Below are 20,772 nucleotides of genomic sequence, written 5' to 3' on the forward strand. Positions count from 1 at the left end.
CCAGTGCAGCACTGGGCTAACATGTTCATCTGGAGGTCTCTGTGTAACCTGACTATTTACAGTATGCATGTGTCAGCTGCATCCACACTCCCCACTGTACCAGCTGCAAACCACACCCCCTCCAACCAAGATCTTTGCTACTAGCCCTGCCCGCCAGCTCTGAGGCCTCCCCCTTCATCTCACACCCTGCCCCTGCAGATCAGTCTTGGCCCAATTGATGTACAATTGATTCACAATCAACTGATTCACAGTTGATTCACAATCAACTAAGCCAATGTTCAGTTGTTCCTTCAGTTCAGTTCCTTTGTATTAACTCCTGTCAGAATTACATGAGACAAATACGTCCATGTTTGTGTGTTGACAAGTGGGTTTGTGTATCCACTCACATGTGTGTGTGTGTGTGTGTGTGTGTGTGTGTGTGAAAGTTATCTGTTGAAACAAATGTGTAGACGTAATAAAGCTGCCATATGTTAAAACTATGATAAACAATAAAAACTACGTAAGATGAAAAGATGCACTGACATATTGACTGACTGATATAAAAAAGTATTTATTGTTTATCTCAACACTGACACACATATGGGTATGTTTGAAAATGTACCACCCATGAATGCAGTTCCTATGGTTAACCATACATGTAAGCCAGTTTTCCCATAGTCTGAAGTTAAAAACAGCACAGAAAACAGAAGTAAAAAAGCTTCATTCAAAAAGAGGAGCAAAGGCCCCCACCTGATGGACACTAGAACAAATGGCAGTTTAGTAGATGCTGAAAAACTAGCAGCATGATATTCCTCACTTTTTAAAAGCATATTCTGATTTATCAAGGGTAAAGGTTTACAGGGAAAGAGGAAATATACAGATATGAATACAAGATCAATAAAGACAAGTTTAATATTTACAAAAAAAAAATAATAGTAAAGAGTCCTTTTTATCAATATTTTCTGGGGTGTTTAAAAAAACAAAGCAAATCAATCACTAATCCATGAGTCATCATCCATGAGGCCTCATCTGCTTTTCCGATACCACATTTTTCAAAAAAAAAAAAAAGGAAAAAAGAGCCTTCTTTCAGATACAGTAGTGTCTGTGAACCTGTCCTGTCTTCTCTGGCCTTCTTGCAAAATGAGAATGTGAAATGTGGGACTACAGCACTAAATTGCATTGTCTTTCAGTTCCCTGTTTTCTGGACACAGGGTTTAGACCCCACACACTGCAGCTCTGAACGTGTGGAATCAGTGGCAGTGCTCCAAGCACTCACAGTCCACAAGCTGCACGTCTCCATTCAGCTGGCCCACATCATCCAGGGTGAGGACAGTCCCCCGTGGCAGGCCCCTCCCTGTGGCCACCCCCGAGACCTCTCCGGGGCTCAGTGCCCGGTCCCACACGGCAAAACCGGCCAGCCGGCCCACGAAGGACTCGGCCTCGTCGAACCCGCCGCCCACGGAGTCCTGCTCCTGCCCCAGGACGACGGCACCCCCCGCGGGGATCTCGTAGCCCTTCTGGAACTTGGAGCCGGCGGAGGTGAGGCGCCGGTCGGTGTAGTGCCAGTAGCGGCCCTCGATGGACGACCAGACCACGCACAGGTGGTGCCAGAGGCCGTCCAGGAGGGCCGCCACGGGCAGCTCGCGGTAAGCCGGGTCGCCGATCACAAAGTCCACGCTGCCCCGCTGGCTGGAGTTGCGGCCGTACAGGACCAGCTTGTTGTCATTGTCCTCGGTCGCGTAGGACAGGAGCGTGCCCACGTAGCCCGCCTCCACCTTCAGCCAGGTGCAGACGGACAGCTCCAGGAGGCGCACCGGGAAGCCCTTTGTGAAGGAGACGTAGTTCTGGGTGGAGGCGGAGGGGAACAGCAGCATGGATTTCACGTTGCATACTGCCAAAGAAAAAGAGACAGAATGGAACAATGAACACAGACATCCCGATGTCCCCAGTCCTCAAAGATGTTTCAAAGAAAACTCAAACAGCACAAAATCAAACCACATCCAGTTACAACTGAGACAGGAAGCGGGGTTTTCTATAGGGTCCATTTTCCTAAAGAGCAATACGTTTTTATGATTATGATTACGTCTGCCTGGTGTTCAACGGTGCCGCAGCTCGGTCTCTAGAAATGTGCAGTAATTATTACCAGCTGGAGAGGATGGAAACCTTTCACTGAAACAGAAGGAATTCTTATGTAGTACAATTTCCTCCCACCTCCATAAGAATATGAATGACTGCAACCAGTTCCCTCAACATCCGCCTGTAAATCAAGGCTGAGGTCCTGACTATGAAACTGTATCCCACCGGGGGTACTATCAGAAGCCAATGCTAACCAGTGTCTACATCCACTGTCAACAGCCTTGTCAATACCTATGACATATATGTCCTGGGGCTAATCTACACTGAACTGTAGTAGTTCACAACCACCTAACTATGTGCCACATGTAAAACGCAGATGCCACAGGCTGACTTAAACTTAGGGCATAATGGATCAGGGCATGAATGCTTTGGAGCGCCATCCAATAACTGAAGCTGTTCTCTTTCAAAAGCACCTCAGGCTGTTCTTTGAGTAGTGATCAGAGGTGCACCTTCCAGCCATCATTTAACATATATGTATTTAATCATGACTTTGAATCACTTAGGAAATTGTGGCAAAAAGTCAATAATTATTTAAACATTAACAATTCCATGGGGAAGTTATTACAATTCCATGGGGAAGTGTATAGTTGGACCAAGATGATTGGCATATGCATGTTGCACCCAACCAAATGCTTTCCCAGGGTTTAGTTCCACCAAAAAAGAGCCCAGGTGCCTTTAGTCAGAATTTTCATCAGTGCTGGAAAATTTTGAGTTCATATAAAGGATTGTGCATGATGCATTTTTCAGATGTGACCATAATTCTCAGATGCGTCAGTGATACCAAGAGTCCCACTGTTTTCTTTTTTGCCCTTTCAACAAGCCCTGCTCCCCTTTGGTTTGGCAAATAGAGACGGTGTGCTATTCCAATTACAGAAGAACAAGAGGTTATGGAAAGCTCTGCCTGTTATTATCGTTGATAAGCATGGCTATGGCCATTCTTCAGCCTGTTTTCTGGTCTTATGTAATGCTGCTGTTTTTGTAATATTCCACAGTTCCAGACACACACAACTCCACTATCCAGCACATTTTTATGGTGTCATTATAGCTTCAGTGGCAAGGACAGGGGATTTTGGCCAAGCAGACAAAGATTTTCCATGTAAACAAACAGGCAATATATTCAACCAGCTGATTCAGAGCTCAGGTATATCTGAAACCAGCCCCCCTTTTAACTTAGGGTCTCTCATGACCAGAGCTGTGCACCTGTGTTTCATTCACATTGGCAATGTGAAGCTGGCAAATATGTTTTTTGAGTCTGAATCAAGCAGTTCATATCACTGATAAATTGAATCTTCATTTCAAAGTATAAGTCTAGTCATGGTATTGCTATTATACAAGCTGAGTCCATTTTGAAAAGGTAATAAAATATGTATACAAAAATATATTGTGTGTATTTTGAAAATAAGTAAATATGCACTGAATATTTAGAAAATATATTAGTAATCGACATGTTTTTCAATATATGCTAGAACATATGTTGAAAAAAAAACTTGTGAAGTTACATTATGAAAATACATTCTCTAATTACGTCTGAAAGCAATAATTTGTGTATTTTGCCATGTAATGTTAACCAGATGCTGTGTCATAATGTTTAAATGTATATTCCTTTGATTTTGGATTTCATATACTAACATTTATTGATATATACACCTTTTTGACAAGGGCAGCCCATAAGGCTGGCAGCAGCTGAAAGCTACCTAGCCCATTTTCCACAGTAGCACTCCAACAAAATAAATATGCCTGCATGAAGCTCTGAGCTGGATCCTTGAAACTGAAACATGAAGCAACAATTGAGGAGTTTCCAATATTTCTGAGGGCTGTTTGAAGTCGGGGCAGGGAGGGTTTCAGTTCTGCCTAAGAGAAGGACCAGAGGTCAGTTTACTTGAGCCTGCTTTCTTGGATGCGTGGTGCTGTCGAGGGATTTTGTGTCTCAGGGGTAGCTGGGGCAGGTCGAGTGGTTCTCTCAGCTCTGCCTGGGGGTGGGGTTGGGGCAGATCCCATTGCTCCTTAGGCTCCTCCTGTGGGTGGAACTGTGGCAGGTTCTGCAGTTCTATTGGCTCCTCCTGGGGGTGGAGCTGAGGCTCATCTTCTCTCTGGGGTTCCAGCCATGCCTGAGTCTGCCTGGGGGCCTGAGTGGGGCCAGGGCCCAGCAGACTGTCCTTCACCCTCTTCCTCTTGGAGTGCTTGAGCTGGAGCTTGGCGCTGGTCTTGGGACTCCTGTGTTCCTGGCGGCGGCCCGACCCGAGAGCCACAGGGGCCAGGTCCTGTGGGGTCCGATTGGACGTGAGGACGTCCTCAGGACCTCCAGGACTCGAAGAAGCCCCGACAGGCAAAGTGTTGCCCTGAAGCGCGCCCCTCACTTGTTCCTCAAGTTGGACCATCTTGGCCTCCTGCTTTTCGAGGGATTCCCGGAGGCCTCTCAGCCCACCCCGCACTTCATCCCGGTCAACCAAGATGGTTCTGATCCGCTCCCTGTGGTCCTGGACCTCCTGGGTCAGGTTGGAGAGCTTCAGCCCCTGCTCCTGCCCGTCCTCCTGGGGGCGCTTGCCGTTCTCCTCCAGGGCTCTCTCCAGGGCGCTCACCTTGCTGTCCAGCCTCTCGGTCTTCTTCTGAAGCTTCTTGGTCCAGAACTTGAGGCTGTTGAGGTCGTTGCCCGCGGTTTCCTGGAAGGTGCTCAGGACGCTGGAGATGTTGTGGTACTGGTCCGCCAGCTGCTGGAAGCGGGCATCGATGTTGTAGGAGATGTTGTAGTTCTCTGCGATGCCCTGCAGACGCGTGAGGGTCATTTCCTGGAACCTTCGGAACTGTAGAGCATATGGAAGAAGGTGAGTCAGAACAGACGGATGGCCAGTGTAATGGATCTACATTCACAGAGATTGCTTTATGGGTGTACGTGACACAGCAGTGTGGTGTAGCAGTTGGAAGCAGGGTTTGAACTCAGAGGTTGCTGATATAATTCCAAGATGGTGCATTACTGTTGTATCCTTGGGCAAGGTACTCAATATGAATTGCTTTAGTAAATACCCTGCTGTATAAATGGATTATACATAAGGTTTGTAAGTCACTCTGGATCATAGTGTCTTCTAATCAAAGAAATTATTTACTATTATGAGGGCAAAAGGATGAATCAGAAGTCAATAAATCCAGCTTAATTTGGATTACTGTGTCAGACCATAACCTCTAAATTCACTCCTTCTAATACTATGAACAATAATGAATTTTGTCTTAAAAGCATTGGTTCATCAATGGATTAAGCCACACTGAAATACGTGCTGTGAATTAAAACATGTTGGATTAGATGTGGGTTCTTGTAATACTATTCAAAATGGATACATGCCAACACAGGTCTGAGGTCATTTGGAATATAGCAATACAATACACACACACAGAAATTACTGTCAGAATTAGACTCCATACAAGTAACATATCGACACACCCCTACACGTTACCGCTTTTATAAAGCAGCAAGAAATTTGCACAGAAAAACCCATCATTTATGGACCTGAAAAAAGTTCTACTTTAAAGTACTGTATGTGAACTGTATATGGACATATATACTGTATATGGTTGTATGATGTCATAATCAAGGTCCAGAAGTTTACAAGTTCAAACCCCAGGTGGGGCAGTGCTGTTATACTTGAGAAAGGCACTTAATCTGAATTACTTCAGATGAAGAAAAAGGATCCTTCTGAAGAAAAGGTTAGAATACAGGAAAATGTGAGTCACTCCCCTCCAAGACAATCAGCAATAAGACATGCACATACATGTAAAGAAGCAAGGTGAAGCCTCCAGCTCATAACGTAACAATGCAGCCACCCTTTGTATTCCAAACGGCACACCGACCTGCTCATCCAGCCGCCTCAGCCTCTCGAAGAAGGGCTTCCTCTGCGCCATCTGTGCTGTCGCGTGCTCCTGCCCGAGGCTGCCCGGGGCGTGGAGGCAGACGGCGAGGAGGAAGAGGAGGAAGATGCCAACCCACCGTTTGTGGATGCACATGTCTAGGTCTGGCCACTCGAGTCAGGTCTCGAGCCACAGAAGCTGAGCAGAGGCGCGGACCCGCCCTTATATTTAGCGGCACCGCGGGGGGGGGACCCTCCCGTCAGCCCCCATCTCCAAAAAAGGGGTGTATGTTTGTCCTGTGATGGGGAGGGGAGGGTGGAGGGGGGCAGATAGCTTTAGCAGACGCACCACATTGCTATGGATACGCCCGCAATAATGGCTTTCTGCTCAAAGGTTGGCTCTTTTTGCACATAAGGAGTGTGTTACAAACAGCCTCAAAGCATGCAATTTATGTTATGTTTGCATAGGTGTGGTAATATAGTTATACATGTATTATCTGTTTAACATAATGGAACACTTTGAAACTTGAGACATGACAGCTCTATGACATAAAACATTTATCCACTGGGCATTTCAAAAACTTTTGTGCCAAAGAAATTATGTACTGAAGTCAGCCTTTTACTTTTAGTGAAGGTCATACAGAGAAGCTTGCATTTGTGCGCAAACAGACTGCCCGCTTAGCTATGGTTACAAATGCACAAGTCAATCATTTTTTAGTAGACCAATGAAGAACTATTGACCCCTGTCCAGCACACCCACTCCTGTTTCTCAAAGCCATGATCACAGAAGTTTTTTTGGATGGGGGGCTGAGCTAGCTAGGGGCTTGTGTATGTGGGGGGTGAGAGTGGAAGTATTTTTATTTGACCAGAGGGACCCTAGAGTCAAAATAACCTTCCTGAGTTCAGAGGGGCAGACAGATATCCATTCCTAAACTATCAAGCCTCACTAAAACTTGCTGGCTTGACTTGACGTATAAAGGACAAAACATATTGTTCATTTGGTGTTACCTCTGAAGATCAAATGACATTGCTTTCTAATGTAAATAGGCATGCTTAAATAAACTTGATTGAGTCCAGCCCCAGTTCTAGTATGTTATGCAATCTTTGAACAGACACCATTGCCCGACATTATTAAGCAGTGTGTTTGAACGATGGCATTCAGGAAAGGTGGAGTTGAGGTATTCTCTAGTGTGTAATGAAAATGGGCCTACAACCTGAATTATGCAGTTTCACTTCCCCTGTGGGGCACCGTTCTTGTGTCCTTAAGCATGTACAGCGACGTAAACGCATAAGATAAGGGCATCTCCACTTAAAAGAAATTATAACATAATACCCAGAAGTAAAATGAAATGTGTCAATGGTGTGGATAGAGTTTTCCCATAATATTGTTTCTCCAAAGAGATGACCAATTCAGCTGTGCTTCTTCCGACTGCAGAAACTGTTTTAAAGTTGCGTGTGTAGTGCCCCCTGGTGGCAGCAGGGGAGACAACTAACCAAAGGAGCTTCCAGTTTTTGTCCTGTTTTTGGAAGGTAATCGAAATAAAAAATGCTGCATATTAAAATGACAGCACAAATGATTATGTAGTTACACTGACCAAATGACTTTTGTGTGACATTATGTGTGGGTGTGTGCATATGTGCATTTTGAGTGTGTTATTAGTGCTGTCAATATTGCAGAATATGTTAGCAGCAGCCAGTTCAACAGCATTACATTCAGCTATGGCCTTGAAGCTCTTGTATTAAGGCAGGTATTAGGTGTATGGCCTCTGGCCTGTATTCTCTTCCTGGTTGGAGGGGGGATTAAGTACAAATTTCTCTGTCTAAAAGTTAACTTTAGAGGAAAATTTCCTAAAGCTATAACAGGACATTTGTCTCAGTAACAGGATTTTGTCACAGAGGAGTCTACCAAAACCTCTTAGCTTCCAATGAGGTGATAAACAGAGAATAAGCATTTCTTGCCAATATTCAAGAACCTAAAGGGATTTTACGTGTGTTAAAAGACTTGACTCATAATTAATACTGATACTGAAGGAAGCATGTAGCTGTATTACAACAAAATTAACATTGATCATAATTGTGGTAAGCAGTTTATTTTTTGAACGCTTATCCAACATTTATGTAACCTTGTTTGTAAGGGTGTTAGGCGGTGCTTGCCATGATAACTTCGTGACAAGCACTGAGGCGAGAAGAATGCTATCCATCAATACACTCACGCAGTGATGTGTGCAGTGTAGGTGCTACTCCATAAACATAGTCTGAGTAGCTGATGTATCTGATGAATGACAAGGTCTCTAAGAGCAAGGAAATTCCTGACTGCTGATTATTGGCTGAAGATGGGTTGGGACTGGACCTGGGCCGTAAGGGCTCAGCCTGCAAATGTGAGCACCTTCCTGACTGAGCCATTCAGGAAGCAGTTGTTATCGAGTGTCCTCAAGTATCACTCCCAATCCTGCTTTCCTCCACCACAATAATTCTGCTATGTCTTCTACTGTTTGTGATAATCAGTACTGTTTTCATGAAAATGGGTTACTTGATTGTTCTCATGCATTGGGCTCTACAAATTAAAACAAACTCAGATAAATGACCTTCTAGTTTCCTCATCAATTCATGTAAATAATTCACATTAATTCATTACCTGACACTCTTTAATAAGGGGAAACATGGTCAGACCTAAGGTACTGCCACATTTTCTCTCTCATCTCTGGGAATTCATAATTTAGGACCATAACACTCCTAAATGATATTACATGAATGAATTAAGCAAATGAAACATATGAATGTAACATGACAGTATCCGTTAAGAAGTCTAGGAGGCAAATTAAGGACATGCAAGAATCAACAAAGATGTGATATTTGTACAGAGAGGGTGACTTGCTTACCAGTCCATTCTCTCTTTCTGTCAGTGGAGGAAGAGGAGAGGGGGTAAAAAACAGTTTACCTGAAGACTGCAGTGTAAAAAATAATGATGAACTCTTTATTGCACAAGTGCTTCCTTTCAATTATAAGGAACTTGCTTGATCGTTTGGCATTTCTGATACGATCACGATGGAAAAAATGCACAGCCGTCTGTAATTATGATTTGGTTTTCTTTGAACCTCAGCAGAAGCACAGAAAAGCAACTACCCATGCAATGAAAGCCTGCACTAATGATTCCACCTACAGCTGATAACATTTCAAAGCTATTCCAGCTCTGTCATTTCCCCTCAGAGATGTCATCTACAGACCTGGGATCTTTCTCTGTGATGCAGATGATATACAGTTATATATCAGTTGTATTGTATGTATTTTTAGATGATCCAGGGGATACAAGTCGAGTCTCAGAGTTACATAATTGCCTCTTGGACAGCAAAAAATGTCCTTTAGTTAAACACCTATAAAACTGAATTTTTTCTATTATTGTACTTCTTCCTAAATTGGTCTGAAATTAGATTTTTTGGGGGGGTGGGTTTATGGAAGTATCAGGATGATTGTTTAACACAAAAAGAAAGTATCACAGACTTGTAATCATCTGAGATCTGTAATCAACTGACATATAACAATTGAAGTTGCTATCCCTGCTTTTATCAAGGGTAGATTATTGCAATGCCCTTTTTCCCTGCTTAAATGCACGTGTTGTTGAGCCTTCAGGTTATACAGAATGTTTTTCAATACCCAATAGGCTTTAAAACTATAACTGCAGTTCTAAAAGGAACACTGACCAACTGGCAAACGTAATGAGGCCATAAATAATGCAGCCCCTGAATATATGTCTGAGTGGCTGACCCGATAAATGACAGTAGACATCTCAAATCCTCTGCTGAGGGGTAACCTGGCTTTCTATGCACAGGCCCCTAAATTATAGAATTATAGAATGTAATGTATGGTTATATTAGAAGTGCAGACGGTCTCGAAATACAAGTCACTTTTGAAGACACACATTTTCAGCAGATATTCATTATTTTTATCTGTTCTTATTGTTTTTACTGCATTTTTATTGAAATTATCGTATTTTTACTATATACTTCACCTTGTAGTACAGTAATTGTTTTATCTTTACCTATTCTTTGAACATCTTGGCCTGAAAAGTGACTCTAAGTAACAGTGTTTATTATTATTAACTACAAAGCACTTCACCATAAGTGTACTCACAGTTAAGAACAAAGTGCATTGTGATTACATTGAATATAGGACTAAGACACGTTCTATTTCAGTCTCAACATCACATGGCTCCAGAACATTCCACAGATTTGCACAATGACTAAGCATGAGCGGTCAGAATGCCTCAGGAACATCATAATGTGCACTGTGATCAAACCACATCCATCCCAAGTAACTCCTCACTCAGGTAGGCTCTTCAAGACAGACGGAGTCAGCCTGGATTTATGCTGGGCTCCTGCAGAGGCTGAAAGGGAACAGAAGGTAGAACTTCAACGCTACTGTGACAAAGAGGATCCCAACTCTCCATTTTCACTGGTTCTGACCGGAAACTGCAGGGTCCTTCACTGGAATGTGAAAAAAAAAACAGCAGGGTTTGGGGAATGCCGTCCCGCAGGCCTGACGACAGTTTTCCGGAGTGACACTGCAAACAGCACGTCACCTGTCGGAGATGGTCCACACCCTAAACAACAGCAGCACCATCTGTGCTCAGAGCTCACCCTCCTTGCTCCACCTTGCCCAGAGGTCCTTCGCCATGTCCCCTGACACCCAGGGAGGTGGCTGCAGTCCCTTCTGTAATAAGGACGGAGTTCTACTCGCTAACATCGATCACTCTGCCCCACCTCCCTGTCCACCACCCATCCCTCCGGTGCTGTCTGCGGCTGTCCAGCTACCACAATGCAACATTTTCCGAATTCTGTAACCCCGCCCCAGCATTTTTATGATCTTCTATGGCTTTACTACCACATTTTTTTACTCTCTTATGCGATAAATAGATAACACAAATTGACGTGTTTTTTTTTTGGATACCATGGTAATATTAAAAAGCCTGACATTTTGAGATTTCCAAATAGAAATTCCACTGCAGCAGTCACTCTAAATGTTTTTAGGTCTGCCAAAAAAAAAAAAAATCAAACTGCCTGCAACACGCCAGAGGTGTCCAACTATTATGTGAAAATGGCAAATTGAATCAATTTAGGAAAATGAAAATGTTTATGATAATTACTTTCACAGTGATCAAAGTACCATTAGATATGTTAAAAACTGTTAAAAGGGTAGTAATGAAAAGTAATGTTTAATGTATTCGTACTGGATATGTACACATAAAGAATATGAGTTTAAATACTGCTCTTGTAGCAATAAATAAAGTATTGATCTTCAATTGTTTCAATAAATACCTGCCTATGTCAGTGGGCAACCTGCAACATGCAAGCTATGAGCTTTGCCTGGATATTGACTGTCTCCTATTCATTGTCCTTTTGAAATAGTTTTAGTTCATTCCAGGTGAAACCAGCTGCTCCATAAAGTTGGCAACCTGTAGCCTAATGTCATAGAGTGTTGTAGTAGGTAGGGTCAGGGTGCTTTATTAGTTATAGTGTTTGAATTTTAGTGTAGAACAATGTACAGTAAAAATACAGTATATGTGAGGAAGATTTGCAACAGATAATTGTATCTGCCAAGCAAATAAGAATTTGCTAAAATTATAAAGAATTTCCAGATGTATCTGCCTTCATATACACACTTTGTATAGAATATCAGTTAAAGGTCTAGTAACACTATTACATGCATATGGATCATTAATGGAAATGCTACCTTTATAGAGTCAAACATCTGCAGTCACAACTGTTGGCTTTCAAAACCAGAAACATACAGTAGGATCACGCACGTGAAAAAAATAACAAACACTCAGATGGCAAAGTTGGCAAATCTTCTTCTGAGAACATCCAACGCCCAGGTTTGTCATTTATGTACCCGAAGACGATGCAGACACATTCCAATCAAGAGAGAAGCAACTAGTGATCGTCGTGGAAGCTATTTACTGCTGTGAAAAGAACAGGTTCTGCAGAAACGCCGAATTCCTACTACGCGTACGTACATGATTGAAAAAAACGATAAAGACAACAAGAACAAAGACATGAATGTGCTGTCCAGTAACACCCTGCTCGTGACTCAGCTTAATGAATATTCATTAAAGCTTGAAAAGGCATTACATTAATGATAATGAGAAGGGCTGGCTTTGAAAAGGTATAGAGACACACGTTTTATTGTAGTCTTAAAACGTATTGGAGCCGGGACACCGTCACGACTGGTAAGACGATTTTCCCACACTTTACTTTTTCATACTTGAGTGATTGTAACCACAAACACTAATATTTTTACCTTTACATAGATATTAAACGTTTGACGAATTGGAATTAGGCCTATATGGACTTACTGGGTCCAATTTAAATCCGAACCAGTTTTTATATAAAAAAAATTGTATGTCATTTGCAACAAATAAGTTAACGTTATGTAAGGAGATAACCATACTTACTTATTAATCACGTTTAAGTACTGCCATGAGTGAAATATAAATTGCTCGTGTCTGTTAAAGAGATTTGCATGTTAGGAGTTACTATCCGAAGGAACGGCAGAGCTCGTTATAGGTCTGGAGTTTAGGACTGGAGACTGACCACCAGCTGTTTACTGTCCATGCAACATTTGTGTCATATCAGGAGCGCAAGTAATATATGCTGGCCCAATGCACACCTGAAGAGAGGCTATGACTATATTTTGTTATTTAATGCTGCGGTTGAATAAGACTTGGTCAGAGAATTTCCCCATACCAATAGCCGAGGAGCTCTGGTGTAAAGTAAACGAACAGGTGAATCGTCGCAAGGTACCACACCTTGTTCCGGTGACAGTTCTTGGGCAACACCTGTCCAACGCTATTTCAACAGTCTGCAAAGACCACTTTTCTGCTGTTGCGTGTCACTGACCATTGGCTCACGTGGAAACTTGTGTATCGTGGAGGTTCAGTGCAGCGACGTGGACGGATACATGTTGTCTATCGCTATGAAGAAAATATAAAAAATGAAAACACGAACAGACCGCTGTATTCTCTCGTCTGGCACGTGAAATATTCGAACAATTCGCGCACTTTTCTCAATTTTGGAACTTGAGGAATGAGTAGTTCGAGGCCACATACAAGCAGAAAGCAAACCTAAAGATAAGAGAGGCTTTAAATTGTCGGATGCAGAAATAATCTCGCTCACTCAGCCGAGTTGAGCTTCATTGAGGACCCTATGCTTGATTAATTTACAGGGAAAGAACCATGGGGTCAGGAAAACGTATCAGTGTTTGACCTTACATTTATCATTTGACACGCTTAGTTAATTCTAAGTGATTCTCTATTTTAGTCTTTCCGACTGACAACCATTTGAAAACCAACCTCTCCGGAAAGAGTTTGGTTAGATAACCTACTTGATAACCCTACTTACTCGTCCGTCTAAGAAAACAGCATTAGGGATTATTGTTGTCAGGGACACATTGTTGTTGCCCTTTAAAAATAGCACACAGTATAAACGGCAGTGAAAACCAACTTAAAAAAAAAAAAAAACAAATTCATATAGCTTGTGCGCTATTATTTTCATTGTTCCTGGTGGTTCAAGGAGGAGCAACAGCACCAGGGCGCAGCAAGAGCCGAGTGTCTGAAAATATGCGACAGGGCAACATTCCGCTTTTACATATGGGAGTGTTCCCGACTCTCCTATGGGCTAGCTAGACTAATCCAACAACCAGGACTGTTTCATTAAAAAATAATTGTAAATTAATTAATTCATTAGTTTAACAAAAACCTTACCGATGCTTTAAATGGTCCATCGACCACGTAATGGCGAAGTAGTGATTTAAAGTTTTGACACATATGACAACTGTAAGGACTGTACTCAGTCATTTAAAACCTGTTGATTAATTTAAGAATTAAACAAAGTATAATTAAATTGGCAACACTTCTATACTTGACAGATTAATTGAAATGTAATGTCTCAGGTCACATAGCCTACCTTTTTATTTGCAAAGTAAATCTCCTCACTGGAAAGTTGTCTTTGATGCGAAAAAAAACAACATCATCCAAAAGTAGCCCTCCACATGCGAGAAGCGTTCAAGGAAGTAAGCTACCAAAACAAAGCATATTATCGGCATGTTGTTGAATGCAGGGAAATACCTGCCTTCAGCAACATCTCCATCCATTGGTTGGGTATTTCCTGGTTGTTCAGATTCAGAATTATTTGCTATACAACTTGTGAAGTAAATGTGCGATAGGTAAAAAGTAACTTTTTTTAGCGGTTAATGGGTATGTTTGTCGCAGAAGTGATTTGCAGGTGGGGCGCTGCAATTGCGCCCTCGGGCAAGGCACTTGCCTTGAATTGCTTCAGTAAATTTCCTGGCATATAGGTGCGTTAGGCTAAGGCAGTGATTGGTAAAGGCCGGCGAAAGACACGGGCCCGAGTGACGTAGATGAGTGACGTAAAAGAGAGAACGATCAAGATTGAGAAACAGAGGAATGGGGAGAGCCAGGGAGAAAACAAGCGCTGCGGACTAGTCGGCATAGTGGTAAGCAAGGTCAAGGAATGTGAAACGAATCTGAGTACAGCCATAGTGGGCCAATGCGGGGATCTCTGAAGCAGAATTCTGTAATATTTGAAGGGGGTGGAGGAGGTGAGGAGATGGAGACAGTGATGCCACCGAACAAGCACTGCTGAATAGTGCAGCCCCGTGAGCTTGAAGCGGGTGTGGCTGCAAACTCGCCGGATAATTGCACTTGAATCTGTTTTTGACTTTCCAGGGCCATCCACCAGAGTAGCACTTTAAGTAAGGATCGCCCGTCCTCAACAGGTTCAGCTTGTCATTGCATGTAAAAAAAACCTGTGTATGAAAACTGATTTACTGTGCGTGAGAAAGGCGGGTGCAAAGTTAATATTGATTCCCAGACTCTTTCTTGTATTCGAAATGATAGGAGATGCTGTTTGTTGCAATTGCATGTGCTTGCCAGAGGCTCTTATCCGGAGCAATATACTTAGGCTAACTGGAAAAGTTTATCGGTATATGTGGGAACTGAACCGGAACATTTGGATTGCAAGCTTTGCTCCTTGCTATTACACCACACTACTTCTGCATCATTAAAGCCATTTCATGTGAAGTAGCAAAGGTAACGGCATAATATTAGAGACAATCAAAGGAAAAGGGAGTCAACTGCATGCCTCCTCACACACCTGTTCAAACTAAAACAGGTTCAGGGCAATTAACACTAACCATTTTCAGGCCCCATCCCAAAACACTTTGTGCTATCTGGTTTTCAAGCTCATGGGCCTCTGGTGCCAGGTAGCACATCCAGCCTCTCACTTTAAAAATTTTCTTGGGTGTAATTCTTTCAGTGGACCTGAATGTCAAGGAAGAAATTACAGATAATTCTCCATCTCCCTGTTTGTATGTCATTATTTATTTATCTATATAAAAGAGATGCTCAGGTGTTTTGCAATTGGTGGTGGTGGGGTGTTTAAATTAAGAAAACCTTACACAGACAGAGGAAATGCTCACTTGCTCCCAAGGTGCTCTTATTTTGCTAAGATTGCCCAGCAGAAAACCAAACCAATAATAAGGAAGAAGAAGAATGTTAAAAATCTCCAGCTGGGATGTTTTGGCCACATGCTCCAGGAAGAAATGATCTGATCACATGTGAGGTTGAATACATGAGAACTAATTTTAAGGCCTTTACAGGCCTATAGGTTCTGGTTATGCCTGCACGCAACCTCAGAATGAGTGAAACCTTTTTCGTAAGAATCACAGATGTCCGTTGGCCTCCCCCATGATCCTTTCTTGAGGCGAATAGCATCTCCATTTGTTTACAGCACACACTTTTCCCTGAATGGCCAATGCTCCTGATGTGACTTGTCTGAACCAATTGTGCACAAGTATACCTTGAACATGAAGAGGAAAACTTGTTACGAGGGTCACACAAAGAGGGCCTTGGGAATATAGTTATTATTTTCACATATTTGGTGCATGGGTAAAATTAAATTAATAGTTTGCCTAGAACAGGCAAATCCCCCCGTAAAGGTACTGGTTTTATACTGCTGACAAAAGGAACTGGAACCTGTAGAAGACAAAATGATGTCTGATGCCCTAATAACATAATTCTCTTTCTGCATCACCAGGTTCAGGCCTTGAAGGAATGATATTATGTCTGTACAATAATCCTACATTAGTTTTACACTAGTGCTGTCAGGATGATTTAGGAGTCTGGAATGTCATCCACATGTGAATAGCAATGTCATGTGTTTTTTTCCCATGTTACTCATTTGCGAAACAGATACCTCTTTGCCAGAGAATCTTACATAGCATGCATATTTTTGCCCATTATGCATCTATACAGTTTGATATTTACAGAAGCAGTTCAGCCAAGTACATTGCTTAAGCGTAAAACACCTTTGCCTCACCTGTGTTTCAAGCCTGAAAACCTCTGGCTATGAAGTCCAGATCTCCAACTTTTACTTCACATTGCTCTTTATCAACACATCTGCAAACTGGACTAAAGGGAAGTCTGAACTACATCTGAGAACACAGTGGAGAAAGACCTGGCATTTTAATGTGATTATTATTCATTCATTTTCAGTTCTCTACAGAGAACTATTAGCAGGAGAGAATGACCACTGAAAGCTCAGGTGACAAGACTGCCCCCCCGCCTTATATTATACCAGGTAAGACATGGCACTTCATCTCTGATCATGTGTTATCCCAGGAATGGATTCAAAACTCTTTTTCTGTTTTTTCTGTTCTCTCTGGAAGAACTATGCTAAGCTATAACCCTAAGCTAGAGTAACCCTAGCTAACCCTAGGCATTGCACTTTGGAGTACGTTTTCTCTCCTGTAATTTGCAAATGCTGACTTCGTACACATTCTGTGAACTTGTGCTGGCACAATTAATGACACTTAACCCATGCTTCATTCCTCCACAGTGGAAGGCCAGTCAGATGACGTCAAGGTCTACCATGTGCATACGCCGTTCAACCCACCACCATCGACCATACAGGAGAATGCTTACCAACTCCAGACCTCTAGTTCCAGTGAGCACACCTTCACTGCTGATTTTTTTTAAATGATGTTTTAAGAAATGGGGAGCTAAACTGGTACACACTGTGTTACTGTAAGCAACACCATTAATGCTGTTATCCATTTAAATGTCTTGAGGCTGTTGATGATCCTTGGGCTGATTTACTGTAGTCAAGCAGCAGCAGATATAAGGTGATGCTCTGAATATGTCTTCATAATGTAAATCCAGAGTTTCTCTATCAGTAGTAACAAGATACTAGCCTGCCCAGCATAGGTCTGTTATATAGGACACTTACTTCTCAGTCCTGAAAGGACTTAGCTTATCTTGTTTTGGTTTGGCCCACTATAGCATAAAGTAGATCTTCATGGTTCACCCATGATAGAATTTTCCAAGGCATGGTCCACTCATAATGGCTATTTAATATTTTCCCTATAATTTTCCAAAGGCGTGTGTGACTGATAGGATAATAACCCATCAGAAAGATAATGCAAAATATAAGCATGGAGAGTGGGTGGCCAAATGGTAAAAACATGACCCTTTGATGAGTGATGTCAGCAGAGCAGGTAAATGGGTTACAGGACTGTATACTTTTCACTGAATAATCTGTCACTGTCACCAAACATTTGATTACCAGAACTCCTCAAGTACTCAGCAAATTAAACATGGGCTGTAACTCTCACCAGAATCAGGAAGGAAGGCGAGAGTTTGTGGATCTCACCGGTGATATATGATCTCTGTGAAATCTCTCTTCTTTCAGCCCAAGCCGGGCCACCACCCAAGCAGAAGTTTGTCAGCTATGAGACAGAACTTGGGCGGCACCCGGGCATGACCACCTGCACCTCCTGCCAGGTGCAGGTCATGACCAACGTCACCTACAAAGTGGGTGCTTACGCCTGGCTGATGTGCTTCCTCTTTATCCTGTGCGGGTGAGTGGGCCCTCCCCTGGAGTTTTAGGGCTCTAGTTTGAGAAATTGGGCGTGCGAACCAAAACGGGGTTGCCAGTCGAATTCCCGGGCAGGGTGGTGCTGCTGCACACCTTGAGCAATGTCCTTACCGCGAACTGAGTGTGCCTGGTCATACAGCTGAATGATAACATATGAAAGCTATGCATGTCATTCAAAGTGCAGACCCCTGCCGAGTTAATCCATCGCAAGCTTGACCTTTGCAAGTCCCTGTGTGTAATAGTGTTTTTATTGTTAGGATTTGTAGTGGTATCAGAGACATTTGTTCATGATCGGTCTTGACACAGTCCTAGCTACACTCTAGACAGTAGATGAAATAATGAGTCTAGCTGGGCTGAATTGCCTGTTCTGGTCATTAAAGTTATTTTGTTCTTATACCCAGTCTCTTGGTTGAATAAGGTGATTTATAGCTTTGGGGTTGTTGCTGAAGAGAAAGCATACTTGGCCCATTACCACTCTCTTTACTTCCAATTGCTTTCCTTCTCCACTGGCAGACATTAACTCCTGTAAACAGGTGTCCACACTTTCAACATTTACAACTCCGGTGCGATTACACCTGCCTCATCAAGGAATCAATGAGTCATGCGAATTTGGCAAAAAAAAAAATAAAAACTCACAAAACATGCAGATAATTGCACGTGGATAATTGAATCAAGAGACCAACAAATGCCTCGCTATATCCGTGAAATCATAATTACGGCCGGGACGATAAACCAGCATGCCCTGGGAGGGCTAGTTTCAGACGTTCTCATGTTAAAAAAAAAAAAAAAAAACATGCTTACAGCGACTGGCAAACCTCTTTTTTTTCCCCCCAGGCTGGTCATCGGCTGCTGCCTGATCCCATTCTTTGTCAAGCACTTCAAAGACGCCTACCACTCCTGCCCACGGTGCAACCAGATCCTCCACGTGGAGAAGAAGCGCTGCTGCTCGTAATGACCGCGTGCCTGAGGGCCGCCTCTCTGCTACTCTGTAAGCCTGCTTTGTGTAATGGAAGGTAAAAGAAGCCACTGTTATGATAGCGCAACACTTGGGTACTTTCATGGACTAATCCTTTCCGAGCTGACCCTTAACATGGAGGGCATCAGAGGGTTGTGAACTACAGGTCGACCATTATAGAACTGCCCCCCCCCCCCCCCCCCTTTTTTTTTTTTTTTACAAAGAAAAAAAAAAGTCTTCCAAATGCTGTGCAAATGACCAGTCTGTTGTCAAAAAGCCAAATAGCCTTTGAATATTAGTTTTTGCAAAAGGAGTCATTAGTCTGTACACAAAAGAACAACTAGATACAAAATGTCTCGCAATTCCTTCTTTTGCTGTTTACACCCTTGTTAACGCTTTGCCTGAAGATTCATAGGCTTGAACCTTGTATATATCTTTAAGAGCTGCACTTTTATGTCTGTTTTCGAAACCAAAGTCGTTTAAATGCAATATACTTACAATAATATGTATTATTATACGAGTATTGAGAAGCTTAATAAATTTAGTATAGTCAACACTGAGTGGTAGTGTCATCAAAAATGTTCTCACACAAGTTAAACCTGTGGCCCCTACAGGTCACAGTGGGTGCCGTTTGGTCTCTGACCAGGGGCGGCACAATGAGAGAACTGTGTCAAACTGAGTTTAATGCACATAACATGCATAGATCAGTCAACAGCATGCTGACCAGTCTGCTCAATGGTGCCAACTTTTCGGGGAGAGCAAAGAGTATTGAGAACCCCAAAGTGGGCGTAGCAATCGCACGTGATCACCGATTTGAACCAGTCATAGCATTTCGCGCTGGACAGCAAAATCTGTTGATTGGTTCATACGAGTCTTACAGCTCCACCCGTTACAGGGGCTCCCAAAGCCTTACTGCCTATTCACTACTGTCTGATTTAAAAGAACAATAAAATAGAGTGCGGAGTAACCAGGAGATTTTAGCTGGCGAATTTAGTGGAGGGAAGGGGATTGTACCATTTGTTTGAATATATCAAAACTATCAAAAGATTTACATTTTTCACTTTGAGGTTTCTGAGTGGTTTTGCTTACTTGGAGCATAATATTAGCCGGTTTTATGTGTTTGTCTAAATTATGATCAACGCTCTTGGAGGGCCACTCGGCTGCATGACCAACATGTCCAGTGAGGATGCAGGAAGGGGATGCTCCAGTTATAGATGACGTAATTGACTGCTACTTATCATTCCCCAAAAGCTGTACATTTTTCATGTTCAGAATTGTCAAATATCACTTTTGCACATTAAAATCTTACATTACCCAAATCTTGCTGGCTTTCTTTTGTACTAGGCCTTTTCTAAATATGTTAAAATATTAAGTTTACAGGCAACTTGGGTTTTGTTCCGATTGACTAATGCACAAGATTTTATAGAAAATTTTTATTCAACATACATTTCCCAGCAAAAAGGCAATATACAGGAATAGTTGTAGTACACAGCTGCTACACGGAGGAATTAGACGGGGAAAAAAAATGAAAATAATGGTGTGATCTGCAGGCCATCTTTGTACTGCACTTAAACTAGACAGACGATTGCAATTAGTTAAAAGAAAACAAATAAAACGGAAAGTCAGAAACCAAGATAAAAACTACACACAATGAATATGCACATCTGAATGGTTTTGTACCCAACAAAATTTGTGTTTAATTTTACATGTTTCATTCTTTAAATATACAATTTTTGAATTTTTTTCTTTACAAAGCCAACTCTACGCTAGGGAGCATTCCTTCTGTGCTTAAAAAAAAAGGGGGGGGTGGGGTTGTATTTCTGTTTATTAATGCTGGTTTCTCTATATCCTCAACCAGTCAGCTAAGTGTCCGCAGCTTCTTGCAAACGCACAGTACAGTAAAAATCACTTAAGCCAT

General features: G+C 42.3%; 2 protein-coding genes across 2 annotated transcripts; one reads left to right on the forward strand and one right to left on the reverse strand.

Annotated features, from left to right (window-relative positions):
• Positions 1–1,229: 1,229 nt before the first annotated feature.
• Positions 1,230–6,049, reverse strand: LOC118794683 (pentraxin-4). Its single transcript, XM_036552931.1, has 3 exons — positions 5,956–6,049; positions 3,995–4,916; positions 1,230–1,870 (listed from the first exon to the last, which is right to left on the reverse strand). Exons 1-3 carry the CDS (start codon positions 6,004–6,006, stop codon positions 1,230–1,232), a joined length of 1,614 nt encoding a protein of 537 aa, XP_036408824.1. The 5' UTR covers positions 6,007–6,049.
• Positions 6,050–12,099: 6,050 nt separating this feature from the next.
• LOC118793982 (lipopolysaccharide-induced tumor necrosis factor-alpha factor homolog) lies at positions 12,100–20,192 on the forward strand. Its single transcript, XM_036552112.1, has 5 exons — positions 12,100–12,174; positions 16,519–16,603; positions 16,862–16,969; positions 17,714–17,882; positions 18,734–20,192. Exons 2-5 carry the CDS (start codon positions 16,549–16,551, stop codon positions 18,849–18,851), a joined length of 450 nt encoding a protein of 149 aa, XP_036408005.1. The 5' UTR covers positions 12,100–12,174; positions 16,519–16,548; the 3' UTR covers positions 18,852–20,192.
• Positions 20,193–20,772: the final 580 nt, after the last annotated feature.

The sequence above is a fragment of the Megalops cyprinoides genome, chromosome 19, assembly GCF_013368585.1.
Source record: "Megalops cyprinoides isolate fMegCyp1 chromosome 19, fMegCyp1.pri, whole genome shotgun sequence".
Taxonomy (NCBI): domain Eukaryota; kingdom Metazoa; phylum Chordata; class Actinopteri; order Elopiformes; family Megalopidae; genus Megalops; species Megalops cyprinoides.

Excerpts from the sequence above, each read along its gene's own strand:
- LOC118794683 (XM_036552931.1), bottom strand. The coding sequence starts at position 6,006 with ATGGCGCAGAGGAAGCCCTTCTTCGAGAGGCTGAGGCGGCTGGATGAG. Across the intron at positions 4,917-5,955 it reads TGAGGCGGCTGGATGAGCAG|TTCCGAAGGTTCCAGGAAAT; the intron begins GTCGGTGTGCCG and ends TATGCTCTACAG. Across the intron at positions 1,871-3,994 it reads ATCCAAGAAAGCAGGCTCAA|TATGCAACGTGAAATCCATG; the intron begins GTAAACTGACCT and ends TTTCTTTGGCAG.
- LOC118793982 (XM_036552112.1), top strand. The coding sequence starts at position 16,549 with ATGACCACTGAAAGCTCAGGTGACAAGACTGCCCCCCCGCCTTATATT. Across the intron at positions 16,970-17,713 it reads ACTCCAGACCTCTAGTTCCA|CCCAAGCCGGGCCACCACCC; the intron begins GTGAGCACACCT and ends CTCTTCTTTCAG. Across the intron at positions 17,883-18,733 it reads TTCCTCTTTATCCTGTGCGG|GCTGGTCATCGGCTGCTGCC; the intron begins GTGAGTGGGCCC and ends TTTTCCCCCCAG.